Source organism: Schistocerca cancellata, unplaced genomic scaffold (assembly GCF_023864275.1).
Source record: "Schistocerca cancellata isolate TAMUIC-IGC-003103 unplaced genomic scaffold, iqSchCanc2.1 HiC_scaffold_1148, whole genome shotgun sequence".
In the NCBI taxonomy this organism is placed as follows: Eukaryota; Metazoa; Arthropoda; class Insecta; order Orthoptera; family Acrididae; genus Schistocerca; species Schistocerca cancellata.
Window position 1 is genome coordinate 3,089,908 of NW_026047147.1, and position 23,711 is coordinate 3,113,618.

The 23,711-nt window shown below is 42.9% G+C and overlaps 1 protein-coding gene across 1 annotated transcript in view; it reads left to right on the forward strand.

The window, feature by feature from the left end:
- The window catches only part of LOC126159824 (phosphatidylinositol N-acetylglucosaminyltransferase subunit A-like), a 30,489-nt gene extending 15,118 nt beyond the window's left edge, over positions 1-15,371 (forward strand). The window contains exons 5-9 of the mRNA XM_049916630.1: positions 649-854; positions 2,399-2,484; positions 7,459-7,642; positions 13,385-13,475; positions 14,973-15,371. Of these exons, the coding sequence (XP_049772587.1) occupies positions 649-854; positions 2,399-2,484; positions 7,459-7,642; positions 13,385-13,475; positions 14,973-15,044 (639 nt within the window). The 3' untranslated portion in view covers positions 15,045-15,371. The remainder of the gene's footprint in view (positions 1-648; positions 855-2,398; positions 2,485-7,458; positions 7,643-13,384; positions 13,476-14,972) is intronic.
- Positions 15,372-23,711: the final 8,340 nt, after the last annotated feature.

Consider the following 23,711-nt stretch of genomic DNA (forward strand, 5'->3'; position numbering starts at 1 on the left):
CCTTTCCCATCGCACGCAAATGTTGCATGATGGTCAAATGATTGCAGTTGACCAAAAATTGCCAGTTCTCGAGTACAGTGATGTGGATCATTGTAAATTAATACATTTAAACAGTCTTCGTGAAATCCGTAAGGTCTTTCAGAACTTGAAGAGTCGTAATGTCAAAACGATCCTCCTCCTAAATGAGAAAACCATTTTTGCCATGAGGATTGGTAAATAAACCCACAACAACTGGAATATCAACTTGGAAAATAAGAATGCTACAAACTTATGCACCAACCTAATAAGAAAAATCAGATTTAGGTGTTCATTGTTGCCATTTTTGAGAGTGGTGTGGATGGGACATATTCTGAAAGTGCTTCTGTAAACCCCAAACACTTCAAGTGTGATTTGTGGAGTAGTCGTGCAGTTGTATAAAAAGGTAGCCGTCGGCTCACTGTTACAGTGCAGTTCGGTATCGGATCTGTTCTCACATTTTGCCGTGTAACGCACATTACAGACCTAATCGTTCTATTTCTTTTCTGCTCATTTCCATCACTACTTTCAGTCACCATCACATGTAGAGGTATAACTGATTGCGTCGTCAGAGGTCGACGGCAGTAACGGTACCCGTACGGTAACGGCGGCAATTTCGCTTCCGGTCGACAGGTGGACTTCCTGGTGGTAGGCGACGGGCCAAAGCGGTGGCTGGTGGAGGAGACGCGGGAGCGGCACTCGCTGCAGGAGCGTGTGACGCTGGTGGGCAGCCTGCCCCACGACCGCGTGCGCGACGCGCTGGTGGAGGGCCAGCTCTTCCTAAACACGAGCCTCACCGAAGCCTACTGCATGGCCATCGTGGAGGCTGCCGCCTGCGGGTAAGTGGCTGTGCCGGTCTCAAAAGTGAAAGGTGGGAGTAAGAGGAAGGAAAGTGACAAACTGAGTCAAAAGTGTAACTAAGAGCTCGGATGACAGTGGAAAAGGGCCAAAGGGTGGGAGGTCAGACAGGAAAGGGGATTTCTCCCACTGATTGATTTTTCTCCCATTGTTGGGCTTTGTTTGTATATTTAATTACTTTCTCCACAGTTGACTTTGCAGTTCCTATTTCTGTCGGAGGTTGTTGCCTTGACATTCTGCAGTCAATAGGGTTCATGTCTGGAGAACATGCTGGCCACTCTAATCGAGCGATGTCATTATCCTGAAGGAAGTCATTCACAAGATGTGCATGATGGGGTCGCAAATTGTTGTCTAAGAAGACAAATGCCATGCCGATATGGTTGCACTATCAGTTGGAGGATGGCATTCATGTATCGTACGGCTGGTACGGTGCCTTCCATAACCACCAGCGGTGTACGTCGGCCCCACGTAATGCCACCCCAAAACAGCAGGGAGCCTCCACCTTGCTGAACTCGCTGGACAGTGTGTCTAAGGTGTTCAACCTGACCAGGTCTCAGTCTCCGACGATTGTCTGGTTGAAGGCATATGCGACACTCATTGCTGAAGAGAACATGATGCCAATCCTGTGTGGTCCATTCAGCATGTTGTTGGGCCCATCTGTACCGCGCTGCATGGTGTCGTGGTTGCAAAGATGAACCTCGCCATAGATGTCGGGAGTGAAGTTGCGCATCATGCAGCCTATTGTGCACAGTTTGAGTTGTAAGACGACGTCCTGTGGCTGCACGAAAAGCATGATTCAACTTGGTATTGTTGCTGTCAGGGTTCCTCTGAGACATAAACCGTAAATAGCGGTCATTCACTGGGTGGCCTGAGCGAGGCAGGTCATCGACAGTTCCCGTCTCTCTGTATCTCCTCCGTGTCCGAACAACATTGCTTTGGTTTACTCAGAGACTGGGCATTTCCCTTGTTGAGCCCTTCCTGGCACAAAGTGACAATGTGGATGCGATCTAACCGCGGTATTGACCGTCTAGGTACGGTTGAACTATAGACAACACGAGCTGTGTACCTCCTTGCTGGTGGAATGACTGGAACTGATCGGCTGTTGATGCCCTCCGTCTACTAGGCACTTCTCGTGCACGGTTGTTTACATCTTTGGGTGGGTTTAGTGACATCTCTGATCAGTCAAAGCGACTGTCTCTGTGACAAAATATCCACAGTCGACGTCTATCTTCCCGAGTTCTGGGAACAGGGGTGATGGAAAACGTTTTTTGATGTGTGTATTACGGACAGCAAAACCCAGATGGTCATGTGGTCTTCATTTGAAAATAATTAGAATTGAAGCTAAAATACTAACTCAGTGGTGCAACACTTCCGTTAATTACTTTGTCTCTCTCTCTCTCTCTCTCTCTCTCTCTCTCTCTCTCTCTCTCTCTCTCTCTCTGTTCTGCAAAAACTACTGTTCTTACTCCAGTTTGAGAAGACGTGTAATATTTAATTTATAAGCTTTTGGCCTTATTTTTTTCAGGTTGCTGGTTGTCAGCACCAGAGTGGGAGGAATACCAGAGGTACTTCCACCTGATCTGATCTACCTCACAGAACCCACTGTGCCAGGTGAATATCACAACTGCTAATTTTTCTCCCTTGTAGCATTTCTAAAAGCTCTAACAAGTAATGGTCCGTCGTCTGTCAATATTATAATATTTGTGTGATTATGTTTTTTATTTTTCAAAGAAAATGTGCACATGCCTCTAAACACTGATACTTGCAGTGTAGCTAACAGAACTTTGAATCCCTGACTCTAGATATTGACATAATTTCTAGAAAGTCTGACTAATGGAGTATGTCTTTAAAATAAAATTAAAGTTGTAGGGATTCTAACTTTCTTGCTTTATTGAGAAGATTCTCAAAAAAGCTTCTAGAAGTTGTACATTTACATACTTTACGCAATATTCTTATTATGCGCATATACGGAACAAACTCCCTTAAGTTCGGATGCACTGCTCCAGAAAATTCTATAACAGAATAGGGAAATAAACAAAAACTTGTGGCAAGCCAAGACTTGTGTCTCTAGATCAGCATGAGAGATATTTGTGAGGGCATAAGAGACTGAACTGAACTTCTCAGATAGTCGCTCTGCGTGTGATCCCGTTTCAACTTGTTATCCAGCTGGACAACAAAGAAATTTATGCATAGTGCTTCATTCAGTGTTTGAAAGTGTCTACTGTTGGCACTAATAGGTCATAGTTGCTAGTTTGAAACTGCATAGTACGAGACTTTGTATGAGTCAGGCTTAAACTGTTAGCTGTAAATTACTTGTAGGTACTTCAGCTGTTAACTGAGCTGCGTCTGCTGTTATCTAGTTTGGATACTCGTTAGCATGCTTGTCATTAGCAAACATTACAGTGTATGAGGATTGTCACAGGTGGGGAGCTGCAGCTATAATCCTATGGTTCATTAGATATAAAATAATTTTTAAAATTTGTGGATATACGAGGGTAAGTCAATTATTATCCGCAATTTAGTTATATTTTTGTTTATTTTGGTACGTTGATGACACATGCTTCATTTATTTGTTGTTATATCTTTGCAATTTTCAAGCTGCTGGGTTGGTTTCGTTATTGTTGCTGTGCTGTTAATCGTGGCTGCTCCGCTGTCTATTTGCACCAAAGAAGGGCAGAGTTCCTTAATCCGTTTTTTGTGGTCAAAGATTTTTGGTACAGTATGGGAACAATGTTTTTGCCACAACGCAGTGTCTACAAACAGGTTGAAAATTTCCGAAACGGTCGCACAAGTGTTATGCACTATGAAGGAGCCGGATGACCGTTCACCGCCACAAATGCACTATGAAGGAGCCGGATGACCGTTCACCGCCACAAATGAAAAAACCATTGAGCGTTCACTTGAAATGATTCTCTTAGGCGAATAACTATTGATGAAGTGGCACATTGTCTGCAAATTAGTCATGGTTCTGCCTAGGATATCATCCACAACAGACTTGGGTTTCATAAAATTTGTGCAAGATGGGTCCCAAAACAACTCGCACAGTTGCATAAACAAATGCGCTTGGACATCTGCAAAAAGCATTTGGATCACTATGGTAATGGTGGGGGCAACTTTTTAGACAGGATCATTACTGGTGACAAAACATGAATCCGTTATTATGAGTAAACAGCAGAGTATGGAATGGAAACATCCGATTTTGCCGTGCAAGAAAAAGTTCAAGACCCAACTGTCTGCAGAAAAACTGACGCTCACGGTTTTTTGGGACGCACAAGGTCCAGTACCGGAACATTATGGGGGAAAGGGGCACAACAATAAACAGTGTACATTACAGTGAGATGCTTACTGCCAGGCTAAAGCCAGCAGTTTGAAGCCATACTGACGATTGCTGTCAGAAGGTGTTGTGTTGTTGCACAACAATGCCTGTCGGCATACTTTCTCACTATCACTTATTTGGTCCACTCAAACAGGCATTGAGGGGCCATCTATTTGCCTCGGGCGAAACAGAGAAAGAAGGGGTGCATTCCTGGCTCACAGCTAACTGAGAACCTTCATTTATGAGGCCATCAGGAAGCTTGTACAACAATGGACCAAGTGTGTTGAAACGCAAGGAGACTGTTGAAAAATGATGTTCTTGTAAGTTTCCTATTTGATATTTGATGACAATAAAATTTTATAACTACTTCGTGGATAATAATTGGCTTACCCTGGTATATACAATATTAATTTAATCTTGTGAGTATCTCTGCTTCTTATGAGCTCATTGTAAGTTGCTGAAAGCCAGCCTTTCTTTCAGGTTAGTACACTTGGCTAGTAGTACTGCCCACAGGTGATTATTCTGACTGTGTCTAATGTTTTTATTTCTGGCCAAGAAATGTCAGAAATGCAATATAGAATTTTTCAGTAACATGTGTTGCGATGTTCCGCTGGTTCTTTACTGTGTTATCGGGTAATGAAATAGTCTGATTGGTAGCTAAGATTTACTGCTAATCAATCTTTCTTTCTTTATTCTGTCAGCTCACTCGACAACCTCTTAAGATTGAGCCTCTTCTCTCGGAGTGCTGCAGTTACTGCTGCAAGTTAAGAGTACAAAACGAAAATCTGATTCTTAAAATAAATATGATGCTTGTAATAAACAATGTATCATATGTCGTACTTGGTTGTTTCAACATTTGGGCATCACTGTTATATTGATAAGGACTGAATCGAAAAATGGGTCTGTCTTATTTAAGAGATTACTGGTTGAGTATATATCAAGCCTTCTCATGTCCCCATACATTGAAGGCATGGTCACAGCTGCTCTTCCTCCATGAATTGCACTATATCTCTTGAGGCGCAGGGTCTGCCAGAATGGTGTGTACTGTGAATGTTGTAGAACATTTATCGTCAACCTGGTTTGCAGATATATTTTGTCCATCCATTTCATAATACACATTCATAAATAAAATATACATCAAAACAGTAGGTTATACTAACTCATTACAGAAATTGACTTTTTATTGTGGCATTCGTGATTCTTTGGTTTAGAAAATGCTTGTGCAATGTATCACTTAACTAAAGTGATAAGTAACACTACAGTGTTGTCTAAACCCTACGTTATGAAAATAGCTGACCTATGTACCGTAATGTAATAGTTTAATATTTTATTGAAGTTTATGCTATTAAGCATTGCTAGCAGTTTCATTGTAATATCCTTGTACACGAACTATTATCTAATATTTTTTTCTTTTTTTAAATATTGAGCATTGTCCTGCAATACTGTGCTGGTACTGTTGCAGTATAACATTTTCAGCACCTGTGAAACTAAGTTTGTCCTGCTTCCTGGGCAACAGATGCTTCTATCCGTAACAATAATGTCTTTCCCCATGTGCTACATACAAAGGGTAGTCGTAGTTTTGTCACCTCAAGAAAAGAGAAAACGCTCTCTCCGTCCAAGCGGGCCTGGGAAGGCCCGACATTACTGACTGATTGCCGCGTCCTCCTCAGCCGACAGGTGTCACTGGATGTGGAGGTGGAGAGGCACACGGTCAGCACACAGCTGTCTCGGCCATTGTCTGTCTTCCTGGCCAGACATGCGACTATGTGGTTGAGTAGCTCCTCAATTGGTCTCATGAAGGGTGAGTGCATCCCTCTGGCCAAGAGAGATTGGCACACCAGGACGGTCACCCGTCCAAGTGCTAGCCAAGCCCAGCAGTGGTGTTACCACTGCAGCAAGGCCATTCAGAAAAAAAAGGAGGGGGAGATGGAGAGATATGGGGGGAGGGGTTGTTGTTATTATTGTTGTTGATACCACCACCATCACCACACCACCCCTCCCCCACACATCTGCATTTGAGAGTAACATTGAAACCATGCACCAGTACTATAGCAAGCTAGAGGTCCCAAACCGAAATGGGACAGCCTGTAGATAAATTGGAGTCCTGTGTGGCAATTGGTTTGTGACACAGGCAGAAACGTTACAGCTGCATCAGACCGATTCGTATGACTCTTGTAGCTATTTGGGTTGAGTTGACACAGCTGCAATGTTTCCACGGCTGCCAAAAACTGCTTACAACATGATACTCCATTTCATCAGCGGGTTGCCACATTTTGATTTTCGTCCTAGAGCACGCTTACTACAGTACTGTGGTGCAAGGAGTTCATTGTCCACTATGACTGCAGGCAAGTACACGGTAATGTAGTGTATTGTTGTCAGTGGTGGGAGGGAGACACCAAATACATCACTGACTTTGGGGCCATCCTCTATTTCAATGATGATGGAGCCACTGAAGGCAGAGCACGCTGTGTTCTCGTACAATACTTTTGTCCTAAATGAAGAGTATGTCGTTGGGACATTGCGGGTACTTCGGCACTGTTGTCCTGCAAAGTTGTATCACTGTATGACACACAGATTGGGAGATATGATACCGTAAACATTGAAGAAGAAGAAAAAAACCTTTCGCTTAAAATGGAGCACATATTACCCTGTTTATAGTTGCTCAGTGCTTCCTGATGAGACCACTTAGCGAATTTTGATAAACTGCAAGTCTGATTTCAAACCTTTTCCTAAACATTTTCCCACTTAATGCATAAAGGCAAATATTTAACTCATCATTTCATTTTTAACCAGGTGTTTGGAGCTGTTATGTACATGGGAATTCGCTGCTTTAAACAATTGGGGGTTTACTTATGTAAATCTAATAAATAGTATTTAACACTTGATCTCTATAAAGCATTTTTTTCCTTATAAATCAAAATACAAATGTTCATTTGAAAACTGTCATATAGTCTAGTCTTGGAGTACCTATACAATTTTTACGCTCACACTTTCCTCCATTACTAAATTGACAATTCCTTCATACCTCACAGGGTGGCATAGGAACCAATCCATTCTTTTAATCAAGCTGGGGTATAAATGTCTTTTTTTCCCCATTTTGATTCAGTACCACATCAAGTACTCAATTTACCCTCGTGATCTACAGCGTTTCGAAACTTGTTCTCTTCTCGTATGATGTTATTTTATGCGTTTCACTTCTGTGTGAGACTACATTTTTTCTTTCGGCTACTTGTCCTGCTACAGAAACTTGACACCCACTCTTTCTGCAGCTCTCCTGGAAGGCCTGGAGGCAGCACTGTCGGACCTGAGGAGCGGTCGGGGCCCGGACCCCTGGAAGCGGCACGCCCGCGTCTCTGCCCTGTACAGCTGGCCCGACGTGACGCGGCGCACCGAGAAGGTGTACCGCACAGTCGCCAGTTCCCCTACGCACACATTGGGGCACCAGATGAGAAGGTTCGTACCTTGCACGATTAATTTGGTGTCCCGTGTAAATGTAGCTCTTCTCTGCATAGTGAATGGCACGAATTTTGGAACACGATAGTGTAGCTCGGTAAAACGAATGGGAAACCCGCATAGGGTGGTGCCACCTGTGTGTTTGTGCCTGGTAAATGGGGATTTGATACAGTAATAGTGCACACTCAAGTGTTCTTACAAAGGGAGTGCTGCCTGCACGTCTGTAACTTGAGCACGTGAAAGGCAGAGATCCCGAGTTTGAGTCTCTGTCCGGGACACAGTTTTAATCTGTCAGGAAGTTTCGTTTCACTGCTCATTCCACCGCAGAGTGAAAATTTCATTCTGCTCTTATATTGTTATCGACAGAAACTGTCTCTCAATTTTAAATTTCAGTCAAGTAATGTCAGAAGTCCATCTCATTCGTAACTCATCTGTTGAGTCTTCAAACATTCATTGCCATATAAGTCATTGTCATACTGTCATTTACCTGATGGGCACAGAAATGAGATGGGAAAATGGTGCGAGCTTTCCGAGGAATTGTCCTTTGGAGCTAATAGAATACATGTACGGTTTCGCCCTTGCTCTCTGTCGTAAAACACTGTAGCTCGAACGGGATGAGACGTCTCATCTGACTATTTGCGCAGGCGGGGGGGGGGGGGGGGGGGGCAGCAGAAGGGAGTGGTCAGAATGCAATACCGGTGAGCTTGCCAGATGGGGAGGAGTTGTGTCCGGGATGTGATGGTGTGGAGGGGTGCATTGGGATTGGGAGGTAGGGCAGAGAAAGAGAGAGACTATGGGTCTTGAAGCCAGGGCTGCCGGAGGAGGAGGAGGAGGCCATGAGGATTACCGGGTCAAAGGATTTGTAAGGACAACTGCCGTTCACATAAAGCTGAGAATCAGCTGTCGAAAGGAAGGGTCCAGACGGAACAGGTTGTAAAACTGTCCCTTAAAATAGAGTATGTTCTGCTTCTGGAAGGTCGATTGTACACTATCTGAGCAAAAGTATGTGGACACTTCTCAGTTGACATTATTATGGATTGTACACCTTTCCCCTTTTGGATGACTTCAACTGTGCTGGGGTCACTATCAGTGAAGAGTCTGGATGTCTGTGGAGGAATGGCAGTCAATTCTATCTTAAGACCTGAAACCAGAGGAGGTAATGATGTTGAACACTGGAGTCTGGAATGAAGTAGACATTCTAAATCGTCCAAAAGGTGTTCCGTCGGGTTCAGGTTGCAACCCTCAGAAGGCAAGTACGTTTGGGGAATGTCGATTGTCTGCAAATTGTGGTGCCCTTTTGTGCTGTCACAATCGATCATAGTCTCTGAACTGTTCCTCTACTGTACGCAGTACACGGTGCTGTGATTTTTTTGTATCTTTCCACATTTAGCATTTCTTTAAGTGAAGTAAGGGATCGAACGCTACCCTTAAAAAACACCCCTGTACCGTAAGACTGCCTCCTCTGTACTTCACTATCGGCCCTACATTCGCTTATAGGTAATGTTCTCCGGACATTTGGCAAACCCGAACCCGGACCCTACCGTCAGACTGCCAAAGGGTACAGTAAAATTCGTCACTACAAATCACTAGTTTAGAGTCGTCCAGTGGTGTGGCTCTTCACACCACTTCAAGAATCTCCTATCTTCTAATTGCTGAAATGGGTGGTTTGTAAGGATGTAACAACTTGCTTGACTGTAGTACCCCATTCTTTTTAACTTCCTGCACTTGATCGTTGTGTTAGCTGGACAGTCGGTAACACATTGCAACCCTTAGTGATTCCTCCTGCCTTCTCCATGCAATTTTTTTATGTTGTGAGGTCTGCCCTGTCTCGATTTAGCTGCGGTTTCTCCGCGTTTCCACTTCACAGAAGCTTCACACACAGTCAAATTGGGCACCTTTAGATGGATTGAAATGTGTGACAGATTTGTTCCTCATGTCTCATTCACTGTTTTGTCTACATTTGTAATAACTGAGCTCTCATGACAAGCCCATTTTGCAGTTACTGCTTCTCTACCTATGGCACGTACTCCCCCCCCCCTCCCGATATACACTGAAGTGCCAAAGAAACTGGAATAGGCATGTATATTCAAATAGAGATAGATGCATAAACAGGCAGAATACGGGGTTGTGGTCGACATCTATATAAGAGAAGTATCGGACAGTTGTTAGATCGGTTACTGCTGCTACAATGGCAGGTTATCCAGATGTAAGTGAATTTGAATGTGGTGTTATAGTCAGCGCACAAGCGATGGCAGCATCTCCGGGGTGACAATGAAGTAGGGATTTTCCCATGTGACCATTTCACAACTGTACCGTGAATATCGGGAATCTGGTAAAACATCAAATATCTGACATTACTGCGGCCAGAAGAAGATCCTGCAAGAATGGGACCAGTGATGACAGAAGATAATTGTTCAGCGTGACAGGAGTGCAACACTTCCGCAAATTGCTGCAGATTTCAATGCTGGACTGTCAACGTGTGAGCCGTTTGACAAAACATCATCGATGCGGGCCTTCGGAGCTGAAGGCCCACTCGAGTACCCTCGATGACTGCACGGCACAAAGCTTTACGACTCGCCTGGGCCCGTCAACTCTGACATTGGACTGTTTATGACTGGAAACATGTTTCCTGGTCGGACAAGTCTAGTTTCAAATTGTATCGAGTGGATGGATGTGTATGGATATAGAGAACTCCATGAATCCATGGACCCTGCATATCAGCAGAGGGCTGTTCAAGCTCTGTATTAGTGTGAGTCACGTTCAGTTGGCGTGATGGGGGCCCCTGATATATCTAGATACAACTCGTGACAGGTGACACGTACGTAAGCATAGTGTCTGATCACCTGCATCCATCCTTGTCCACTGTGCATTCTAACGGACTTGCACAATTCCAGCAGAACAATGCAACACCCCACAGTCCAGAATTGCTACAGAGTGGCTCCAGGAACACTTTTCTGAGTTAAAACACTTCCGTTGGCCACCAATTCCCCAGATACGAACATTATTGAGCGTATCTGGGATGCCTTGCAACGTGCTGTTCAAAAGAGATCTCCACACCCTCCTACTCTTAAAGAATTACGGACAGCCGTGCAGGATTACTGGTGTCAATTCCCTTCAGCACAACTTCAGACATTAGTAGAGTCCATGCCAAGTTGCATTGTGGGACTTCGCGTGCTTGTGGAGGCCCTACACGATATTAGGCAAGTGTACCAGTTTCTTTGGCTCTTCAATGTATTTCTCTGGTCCACTGTTAGATATGTATAGGGGTCGACAGACAATATCTACATCTACATAGATACTCCACAATCCACTGTACGGTACGTGGCGGATGGTATGCTGTACCACTATTTGTCATTACGTTTCCTGTTCCACTTGAAAATAGTGATGGGAAAACTATTCTGTATGTCTCTGTATGAGCTCTGATTTATCATATCTTACCTTCGTGGTCCTTAGACACAGTGTGTGTCGGCTGCAGTAGAATAGTTTGGCAGTCGGCTTCAAATGCTGGTTCTCTAAATTTTCTCAATAGTGTTTCTCAAAAAGAATTTCACCTTCCCTTTAGGAATTCCCATTTGAGTTCTCGAAGCATCTCCGTAACACGTAACGCATTGTTCGAACGAGTGGCTTCACAATGTCTTCCATTAATCTGAGTGGTACGGATCGTGCAAACTCGAGCAGTACTCGAAAATAGGTTGCACCAGCATCCTATATGCGGTCTCCTTTACAGTCGAACCGTTCTTTCCTAAAATTCCCCCGATAAACCAAAGCCGGCCATTCACCTTCCCTACCACAGTTGTCACATTGTTGCTCCGCACAATTACGCCCAGATGGTTCGACAACTTGACACTGGAAAGCAGGATACTAGTAATACTGTATCTGAACATTACAGGTTTGATCTTCTACTCATCCGCATTAGCTTACATTTTTCCATGATAATGGGTAGCTGCCATTCATCACACCAACTAGAAAATTTGTCTGTCTTCTTGTGTCTTCGTACAGTCACACAACTTTGACGCCTTACCGTACACCGTGCCATCGTCAGCAAGAAACCGCAGATTGCTGCCCACCCTGTCAAGTGGTCCTATCACACTCCTGACAATACCCTTGTCTCTGACGAACACTCACTGGCGAGGACAACATGCTGGGTTCTATTATTTAAGAAGTCTTTAAGCCACACACACATCTGTGAACTTGTTCCGTATGCTGGTACCTTCATTAACAGCCTGCAATGGGGCACTGTGTGAAGTGCTTTCTGTAAATATAGAAATATGGAGTCTACCTGTTGCCCTTTATCCGTAGTTCACTGTCTATCGTGTGAGGAAAGGGCTAGCTTGAGTTTCGCACAAGTGATGCTTTCTAAAACTGTGACGATTTGTGCGCACGAGCTTCTCTGTCTCGAGTAAGTTTATTATTTTCGAACTGAGAATATGTTTGAGGATTCTACAGCAAACGGAAGTTAGCCAAACTACTTTCGATTAGTGTGACATCACAACTGTTTACATTTCTAATAAGCCGTGGGAAATATTGTGAATGGTGGTTTGAGAAGCACTACTTTTGACGTAAATTTCCGTTTATTCGGTATGAATTATTTTACGTGTGAGAATGTGGGATTAATTTCTTAAATTGCAAAGTATTTGAATCTCATTCAAAACTTAACCCTTTGAGGACCAGCCACTTAGAAAAAATTTGGGCCCAGAAGACCAACCATTTATGCCAGTATTTAAAACTTAGTGACTCATTTGTGTTTGATACATCTTAAAGGGTAACACACACTAAATAAAAGACCAAGCTTTAAGGTTATTTTTTCATATTTATTTTAGTTCTTTCGTATTGCAAAATATGAATAACGATGGCAAAAAGTAAAATCATCCGTTAAAAAAAAAAAGTTACACGAATTCTTGAACAATTTCAAAACTAATTCACTTTTCTGTGGAAAAGTGAAAGTGCTCAATGGAATATTTCTTCAGCCAGGTAACCCACAAAATGTTCGGTTTGCAGCAGTGAAATTTATATTGGTGCTTCTCAGAAATGTTCAGATTAAGCTGTGCTCGTAGGATCCTGAGAGACCCACCCTTCGAAAAAACTGCAAAAAAATATTGATTATCAATATTATCTGTGATAGCTTAGCTTTTCTTATGGTTATATCTTATTTGTATTAATTTAAACTTCCTTTTTATTCGACACTTAGTGGTGCTCAAGTCATATTCTATTAGCTGACTACCTCGCATGTCCTTCACTCTGAATATCTGCTCTCATTGTCTGGCAAATCGTGGCACGAGCTATGATTTGCTGACAAAAGCACTTGGCTATCTTGATTTCAGTGCTTCGAAAGCTACCGTGCTGTATTTGGTGGATTTCATATTTATAACTCCATAATAAAAAATGTGCGCTGTGCATGTTGCTGCACTTCAAATATCTTTGCAAAACACGTTACTTTTTTTTAATGGGTTTTGTTTCCTAAAGTGCCTGGAATTTCTGGCTGGTGTGCGAAATCCGAGCAAAAATATGTTGTCACTTATCATGAAGAAAATGTACTTTCACCAGGTGTGTAGTGTATTTTAACCTGGGAAAAAGTATTTTCACCTGCAAAAGAGCATTTTTAGCCAGTAAATATGAAAAAAATTTCTTTTCAGCATATATACCCCATCGTGGTAAGATGGCATTTGGCACTAAAGTGATTGAAAGAGGGGAGAACTAGTATAGTGGTTGTGGAGGCTCAAGTGGCTGTGTGTTCGGTTGCAGTTACGCTGCCAGCGGCGTGTGGCCCTTCCTGCTGGTGATCTCGCTGTGCCACCTCGTCCTGCAACTGCTCGACTGGCTGGTGCCACGACAGGTGAGTGGCTGGGGTCGTGCCTGTAGCCGTCTGGTGTAATGCTACCCTCATACGGGACGTGTGCCCACTTTGACTGTAGTGCTTGCTCGTGTCACACAGAACACGATTTATTGTAATGGCACTGTTTGACAGTAGTTTCCTGTTGTAGTTGACACACTAATCACACTGTTGCCAGATTGAACTTATACTCATCAGTGGAGTGTGTGCCTATTAGAAACTAACTGACAGATTAAAGTGGTGCGCTGGGTGGGGAATCTAACCTAGGACCTTTGTCTTTAGCAGGAAAGTGCTCTACCAACTGAGATATCTGAGCACGACTCACCTTCACAGCTTTACTTCAACCAATACCTCTTCTCCAGAAACACATGCCCTCAAAAAGCAAAGGTCCTGCCTGGGTTTGAGTCCCTGTCCAGTACTCAGTTTTAATCTAATGGGGAGAGGTCTCCAGCGATGATCTACTTTCAAAACTGTCTGTACGATGACGTAGGGTAAGGTAGGTCACAGGTATTGCACCCTCCACCCATTAACACTGATGGTCCCTAGTTTGCTAGTAATTAATGAAAAAAAGTTTGGAATTTCACATGACTATCAGTAGTGTTAAAAACGTAGTGTTCTGAACTGGTTGTGTGGTATGTTAGATAGGGTAAGGCTGTCATGTGCAAAAAATCATTGGTTTGAATCTTGTCAGCTACTTCAAATTTTTATTATTTTTAAATTTTTGTCGAAATAACTTTATACATTAGTTTATTCAGTTAATTGGTTTAAACTTAACTTTTTATTTCGTTGCGTTCGTCAAATTATTTTAATCGTCATATCAACTAGTTCACTTGGTCTAATTTTTCTTTGTTTAATTCATTTTCCATTTGAACTCTTTATTCACGTGATTTTAATTTATTTTATGTATTAAGTTCGATTTAATTTCTTTCGTTTTATCATTGTTTTTTCATCCATGTTATTGCTTTCATTAATTCTAGACCACATTTTGCTTGAATTTATTTTCGCTCATAATACCTTCTTTTGCTTAAATCTTCATCTACGTTTTGTCCATAGTGCAATAGGAATTTAGGTTGCGGTTTAAATGTTTGTATAATGATTACCATCCAAAGCAAATTGTACATTTTATAACAAAAATAAATTTTTGACACAATTGCGCAGATATAGATAGATTATTTCGTATTTTGTTTGGGACTTGAGCCGGGTGAGAGACTGGTGATAGATGCGAGCTGAGGGGCTAATGCCGTACATTACTCGTTTTGTAAAACTGAATTGTGATTCCATCCAGAGCTGATGACTTTGCTTTCAAAGATTTCTTATTTGTAACAATTCTCCTGTGTGAATGATTTTTTTACTTTATAGAATCGAAAGTAAAATAATTTGCAGTGCATTTTAGCAGTTGAAACTCTATCATAATTTCTTTGTTAACAATGCAATATTTATTTTATTTTCTAATATAAAAAGCAGTACGTTGAAATTGTCATAATGAAATTCATTTTGCAGTACATAGACACTGCTCGAGACTACACCAACCCCGGAAGAGGAAACTGCGCAGCTGGTGACCAGTGGCAATGAAAGCCGCAGGTGCGCAAGAAGAAGCCCGCGTGATATGCCGGCTGCGTCCTGTCGTCGCCGAAGGTGAACGGCCTGTCGAGGCTGAAGGTATTGTCGGTGATATGTGGCAGCAGACCGTACACACGAGAAGAGGGGGGGAAGGTCCTGTGATGAGTCGACAGCTTGTACTTTCTGCCTTCAACAGTTCTGCCTGGTGCATAACGGTGGATATGCAATTTGGATCCACTAGTTGCAAATGTGCAAAAAGCTATTAGCTTGTGGACAGCTGCATAGTGTTTTGATGTAATGTAATTTTAATGTTGTGATACATTCCTAGTCACAAGAGCTCAACTATTTTGACATGCCTTTTTTGTTCAGACATGCATCAAAAGTACAAAAATAATTTAGTTACATATATCTTCTCTCTCTCTCTCTCTCTCTCATATAAATTTTGTGTGTGTGTGCGTGTGCGTGCGAGCGCGCGCCAACCAATATTTTCCAACAAATCTGTCCTAACCAAAATGGTGTTGTCAACCAATACCACAGCATATAAAGTGTTCTGTGTTCAGGAGTTTCAGAAAAAGAATGCAGTACCTACCAACCTTTTTAGACATGACTGTGGAGTCAACTACCCCACTCTTGGCTGTAGCTCTATGAACTTTAAACATTACAACTGTGGTTCTGCCACGATTATTGTGACCCATTGTCAAAAATTGTTTTGTTTCACGCAACTGGCCTCTTTTTGCTATAGGTGCCAATTTTGAGTGATAAGAAGCTGGCCTGTTTTCTCAGCTTATCACCCGAAGATGTCCTCTTAATTCTGAAACTGGTCAGTTATTATGTGCCATTGAATTGTAACATCTGAAAAACTTTTGACCCCAGCAGAACCATTAATTTAACCCTTAAGAAATCAAATTCATTTTCAGGCTACATCCTTTTAAAATTATTATTTCACTCGCTAAATGTATTAAAATGAAAAAGGTCGTGGAGATTCATTAGGAGGCCTTATTCCATATAAGTATGTTAACTTTACAAACAAAATACCCACAAAGGAATGGTTGTTGCTTGAAGAGCCAAGCTGAGCTACTAATAACCTACAACCTATAATAGCAGAGACAGTGGAAACTTCAGAGGTTAACATATTTACAGATTTGGGGTGTTGAGGTATCACTTATCTCACGCATTTTTTAACTCTACAGAATAAACAGCACTTACCGTTATTACCAGTGACTGGAGTATATATAATCGGGATAACTGGAACAAAAGTAACTTGTAAAATACGAAACTCGAGTGAACTGTAGTATTGGGCATACGTTATTTTGTCAAGCACTATTAATAGTAGAGAATATTAATAGAGATGTACTGTTTGGTTTAGATTGGTTGTTAGTTTAAAGTCATCTTAAACTTTGATGAACATCATCTTTGTTATGGTAGAAGGGACAGTAGATGCTGGACACCATTTGTAACAAATCGCCACGTAGAGGAACAAACAACAGTGTGTCAGTGTCTACGATTAACAGCTACGTTTCCGACTTAGTGAGAGTGTGAATCTGGGTTATTCCAGTTTATTCCTCCAAACCACCTTCCACTTCTTTACGAGGTGACTTACTTGGAATTTGCAGCTACTCTTCTTTACTGGATAGCCAGCTGCTGGAAACCCTCTTGACTTCTTCTCAATCGAATAATGCTAGGTACAGACATTTTTAGACTTTCTACTTACGAAATAAGTAGACATGCAAACTTTGCTTTTCATCGGTTAACGATGTATTTGACTTTCAACGCACAATAAAATTCTCACTTTCAACATATACAGGGTGAGGCATAAAGGATGAATGGTTTCCAAATGAACAATACATATTTAGGAGTGCTTCAAAAAAAATTTAAATTACATAATAACACTCAAATAATTTTGCCATTTAACAAAATTAATGCTTGAAAAACATCATCTCCCTGGTGACGGCCATTTTCAGCGATGCACTTCTCAAGGTGCTCTCGGAAATTGGCTTCAACACTTGCAACATGCCTCTGTCTATTTCGACGATTTCCAAACGAACGGCTTCCTTCAGTTCTTAAACTGTACGTGGTTTATACCAATACACACATGATTTGAGGTAACCCCACAAAAAGTAGTCGCACATGGATAGGTCAGGGAAACGAGGAGGCCAATGAATTTCCCCAGACCGGGAAATAACTCTACCACGAAAAACAGTCTTCCATAGTTAAACTTTCCATGTGAGCTGTAGCTCCATCCTGCTGAAACCACACTCGCCAAATAGGAATAAGTTTTATTCTTAATTCAGGTAGGAAGAATTCGGTGATCATCTCTCTATATCGTTCAGAGGTTAGGGTTACAGTGTTCCCGTACTCGTCTTGGAAAAAGTATGGACCAATAACATCTGTACCTGTCACAGCACACCAAACAGTCACCTTGGGACTATGTAATGGTTTCTCATGCAGTAGTTTTGGCCTTTCACTGGCCCAATAACAACAGTTGTGCTGATTTATCATTCCATTGAAATAGAAATGAGCTTTACCACTCCTAAGCAAAATAATGTTGTCATTTTATTCAAATATGGCCTCCATTTCTCGGGAAAAATTTAGCCTCTGTTCATAATCTCTTGAGTTTAATTTTTGCATAATGGCTATTTTGTAGGGATGAAATTTTAGGTTAGTATGCAAAGTATGCCTTACTGAGGCGCTCAGCCGAATGTCTTCTAGCAGATTGACCAGGACTCTGGGAGTATGGCTTGCCGAACTCTTACTCATGCTGCACTGCAATGATAGTCTCACTATTACACACAAAACTATCGTAGCTAAACACACGATGTTGCACAGTCCACGGCTCCATGACCTTGACTAAACAAAATGGCACGATCTACCAATCACGTTACCACATCACTCGTCCCACTCCGACCGCCTGAGCGTGAATACTAGCTGTTCTAAAAATGTCTGTCCTTTCTGCCTCACCCTACACATCTCTATAGTTCCTCTAGGCATGTCAAAAATCTGTTCTTAATATTAATGAGAGCCAGAGCTAACACAAATTTTTTTGAAATGGTTAAATTGTCCCATTTGTAAAGAGCTTCAAACTTAATGTCATACTTCAAAAACTACTGAACTTGGAGCAAAACTATTTCTTTGTTAGTTACCAAAATATATTTCACTTGACACAGAACCTGAGAAAACAGGATATACACACATTACATTTAACATTATCAGGATAGGGCACTGATATTCCCCTTTAATACTGAAACTGCATAAAACCACAGTTTTCAGAAGCTTGCAAATAGGAAACAAGGTGTAATTAACAACTTTGGGAAGATCTACATATGCTTATAGTAGTCATTTATTTTATAGTACATGTATTACCAGTTGATGACAGTCATGATCCTATCTCAGTCTTGCCCAATGGGGATCTCCAGAACACCTGTCTCGTACTCGTTGGCCCGCGTTCTTACCATTTCTTTAATAGCTTCAACTAATGCATTGGGCGGTAACTCCTGAGCATCAATTTGAGCTTGCTGCTGTGCAATATAGCCCTGAATGAGACCTTGCAGCAATGCCCGACCTGGGGGATTTTGATTCCATCCTGCATATTGCCTCAATGTAGCAGCCCCGCCTAATGCTATAAAGAGTTCTTTACAGACCCATGACAAGCTCGGGTAATGAGTAGCAGCTGCGACTCCAAGATCCTTTTTATATCCGTAAAAACAGTTAGTCCCCACCGCGTTCAATGCTGTTTGGAAATTTTGAATTTGATCCCCAATTATTGCCGCAACCTTGTTCCATGGGAAATCCGGATAAGCTAAAAGCCCTTTAATCACCACAATAAACTGCGTCATCCCTACCCACTCAGCTTGTTTCATGATTAGCCTCATTGCAGTTGCTTGGTTTGGCATCATGTGACCCCACAGAGTTAGGAAACGTTCAATCTGCTCGTCTGATATGTATTTCCCAAAGGCCCTCCACAAGCCTCCTATTCTAACTGATGTAAAATTTAGTTTGGTATGCAACTGATCGAGACTGTTTTGGATGAATCTATCAATTTTGTCTGGAGTAGCCTGTCCCATATTTGCAACAGAGAAACAAAAGATGAGAGGGGCATGTAAAGGGATAGATTCTAGAGCCTGCGATAGGTTCTCCCTCATAGCCCAAAGGATTGTAATAGCCTGCTCTATAGTGCCGATTTGGTTCGCTTGCTCGTCTGTTAGGGGAGGAGTTCTTTCTTGTCCAGCTATGGTAAGATGAGGGGCATTTTCTGTGTTAAACCAGGGGTAATCTGTACAGAGTAGGGCCCTGAGAGCTAAAACCACCAATGCATCTGGGTCTTGGGTTCGCAAGTTAGTCAGAATGCAGGGAGCCAGGTTTTCTCCTGTGTACCTGATATGAAGATTGTCCAATGATAAGCGATCTACTTGGATACAATAACCAAGGCACACAAGCACTGCCATTTTAGCCCTGTCCATAATTGTAGGAAGCGTGGTGCCGAACCTGAATGGATGGTTGTAAATGGCATGGCAGATGAAGTCTCTGGTTAACGGATTCGGTCTTAAAATCTGCACCATCATCTCCTGCCGGTCAAAGGCCCCCCTAATAATGTGAACAGGATATGGGTTCAGAGGACCTATTTCTATATTCTGATCAGGGGCATGTGAATAATTAGGGATTGGGAACTCAGGATAGTCTATCTCCTCAATGTCTTGAGGGTCCTGAAACTCATCACCATCTGTGTCTTCATCCCCCTCGTCCGGTGGTGGGTTCAGTGGTGGGTCGCTGCCCCCTCCTGGACCACCTCCACCTCCTCCTCCTCCTCCTCCATGACCACCTCCTCCACTAGGTCCTCCAGTGGGTGCACCTCCAGGTCCGCCTCTGCCACTCCCTGCGCCTCCTCTTCCAGCAGGAGGTTGGCCAGATGGTTGGCCTGATTTTCCGGCTTTGGTTCCATCTTGGGGCTTCATCTTGGACACCCGTCTTGTTTCGTAGGGTACTTCTCGAGACGTACCTCTTTTAAGAGAAATTTTCCCGCCGGGCTGGCTGGGTCCTCCTGCACCTGTAGAAAGTGACAACTCCATCTCTGTGTTTCCTGTATCCTTTTCGACTTCATCCATGCTCGGAGGCGGGTCTTCTTCTCTGAATTGTGGAAAGCTGAAACCAAGGAAGGAGAGAAACTGATATTTATGAGTTCAAAATTGTATAATTATGATTTGCTGTACATAATGTATACTTACACAGCGTCAGAGGAAGAGGGACTGGAATAACTGGATGGAGATGCGAGGGTTTTAGATGGGGTCGAGAACATTTGGGTCAATACGGGTTAATCACGAATTATCTCAATTACCTGGAATCCCCACCGATCAAAGCCAACAAAGGCGGTTTTAAAACAAGGATTCCTATAATGTCACATAAAACAAATAGTGGGAAAAGCAGGCGCCAGGTTGAGATTCATAGGAAGAATTCTAAGAAAATGTGACTCATCGACGAAAGAAGTAGCTTACAAAACGCTTGTTCGTCCGATTCTTGAGTATTGCTCATCAGTATGGGACCCTTACCAGGTTGGATTAATAGAAGAGATAGACATGATCCAGCGAAAAGCAGCGCGATTCGTCATGGGGACATTTAGTCAGCGCGAGAGCGTTACGGAGATGCTGAACAAGCTCCAGTGGCGGACACTTCAAGAAAGGCGTTACGCAATACGGAGAGGTTTATTATCGAAATTACGAGAGAGCACATTCCGGGAAGAGATGGGCAACATATTACTACCGCCCACATATATCTCGCGTAATGATCACAACGAAAAGATCCGAGAAATTAGAGCAAATACAGAGACTTACAAGCAGTCGTTCTTCCCACGCACAATTCGTGAATGGAATAGGGAAGGGGGGATCAGATAGTGGTACAATAAGTACCCTCCGCCACACACCGTAAGGTGGCTCGCGGAGTATAGATGTAGATGTAGATGTAGATGTATCACTTCCCAAAGTTGTTCATTACATCTCGTAAATGAAAGTGATATCGCAGTTCATTTAACCTGTTCGGCTCAATTTGCAGCAAATGCATTTCCGCCGCATTCTCCACTGTCAGCTTTGTGGCCACCTGCCGCTTACACTTCTGCGTTCGGGACTGACATGACGTATTTATCGGTGGCAGCCAGCAGCTGGTGCACGTCTTGTCTGCAGGCTAGGAAGCCTCGAGTGTATAGGAGTAGGCTAGCAGCTGTCTTAGCACTGGGAAACGTAGTTTGTAATCACGGACTTCTCTACAGAGAGCTGTTATGGCCATCTGCTGCTCGCACTCGATCTTCGGACGAGACGTGCTATACTTATCTGTGGCAGGCAGCTGCTGTAGAGGAAGAGGACTGAGGCACAAAACTAGAAGCTGGGTAGCTCCGAGTGTATAGAAGTACGATAGCAGCTGTTGCAACACTGGGAAACAGTAGTGATAAAACCCGTCTCTACAGCGAACTGCTACGCCCACCTGTTGCTGTCGTCGAGATCTGCAGGCAGACAGCCGTATTTATCAGTGGCGGCCAGTAGCTGGAGAGAGATGGTGTGAGGGACGTGCATAGAAGCTGGGGAGCTCGAGCGTATAGTAGTAGACCATCGGGAGTTTTAGCACTGGGAGACATAGTTGTGACCACTGCCTCCTCTACAGCGAATTGTGCTGCTTGCACTCAGTCTTCAGGCCAGACACGCCATACTTGTCTGCAGCGAACAGCAGCTGGAGAGGAAAAGGGGGTGCTCAGAAGCTGGGTAGCCACGAGTGTGCAGAAGGAAACCTGCAGCTGTTGCAGCAGCAACAAGCACAGCTGTTGCTTCAGGTCAGGCACTCCCCCATACTTAGCGACGGCAGCAGTCAGCTGGAGAAGCTCGTACTGAGAAGCTGGGGTGCCTCGAGTGCATAGAAGTAAGACAGCAGTTGTCTCAGGACCGGGTCTTCGATGTCCGTGATGGTGACCTGGCTGCTGCCAGCGTCCGGTGGCTGCTAGGGCAGCCTAGTGTGCCACCAGTCTCATCGCCCTGAAGTGCTGTTTCCCCTTCTTCTCTCGCATCACCACGTGAACCGATTGATGTCGTGTCTTATTGTCCTCCGGCATGCTCGTCTCTGAGAAGGAGCGAGGGAGAATGGCACGTAGAGTTTCGATAAGCGTGACAAAATTCTGACAGCCATTCACAGTTCAAAAGATTAGTTTTACACTGAGAAACTCGAACAACATTGAATATGTCGAACTGTGGTTTATTGATCCTTCTGAAATAAAACTGCAGTCACTCTACATCCACTCATCTTAAATAGTGTGATTTCGTGTACAACTGTAATTGTGCTCAATGATTCGTGCAACCTAGCAACAGAATCAAAAAGCTACTCCGTATTGCCGATTATTTCAAAATTCAATATTTTAATACTTAGCATGGGTGAGTCTCCAAATTGCCACTAATTATTTATGCACCACGCTATTGTCTACAACACGGCTATTCAGATCTGCATGTATTCAGGAGAGGCCTGGGCCCATAAAAGAATGTTATTCACTAAACACTTTGCACCATTAAAAAAATAAAGAGCTACAGAAACAGTACAATGTGTAGAGCAGACTGTCAACTACAAAACAACAAAACCACAGCCTTCTATAGTAATTAGTTTCGAAACATGACCGTTCAAATGAGTCAGTGTAAGTGGCGAGGAGGAAAACTGACAATGCAGGTGTACAATAAAGGTCGATAATACCAACAAGATATTATTTCCACCCAATAATATATCAGAATGTTCAGGAAATTTCATAGATTTTAATGACAAAAATAAAAATCAATTTTTCACTTTTTGCTGTGGTTCTCCCCTTCAATTAATTCGGCAAAGTCAGTCACACCCAATGCGTCTGAACGTGTCCTAAACCAAAGTGTTATTTGTGTTCTCTCTGTGACTTTAAACTACTCGATCACGTGATTGAACACAGTATCTTTGCACATCAGTACAGCCTCGTACACTGTCAGCCGTGTGCCTCCCACCACCAGTGTCACCATGGCGCCGTCTCCTGTTTTGAGCAGAATACCTGGATCTAAGGCTACGGTTTACTGAACCTTGGTATTGGTTGCCACAGTAAATGTTGTGTCCCTAGAGGGAATTAGATGTACACGTTTACAACACCGGGGTGAGGGGGAGTGGTTACACAGAGCGCGGCATGCGCATGTTTACACACAGAGTGTGAAGCACTCTTCATAACAGTGTGACCACCTGCCACACAAACAGAGTTATTTAAATAAATAAATAAATAATAAACTTTACTTGTGGAATTATCCTCGTATTCATTATTAAACCTACTCCTGCATTACTCCTATATGGTTTTGTATCTATAAGCCTATATTCACCTGTTCAGAAGTCTTGTTTCTCCTGCCTCCGAACTTCACTAATTCCCACTATATCTAACGTTAACCTATCTACACTTCTGGAAATTGAAATAAGAACACCGTGAATTCATTGTCCCAGGAAGGGGAAACTTTATTGACACATTCCTGGGGTCAGATACATCACATGATCACACTGACAGAACCACAGGCACATAGACACAGGCAACAGAGCATGCACAATGTTGGCACTAGTACAGTGTATATCCACCTTTCGCAGCAATGCAGGCTGCTACTCTCCCATGGAGACGATCGTAGAGATGCTGGATGTAGTCCTGTGGAACGGCTTGCCATG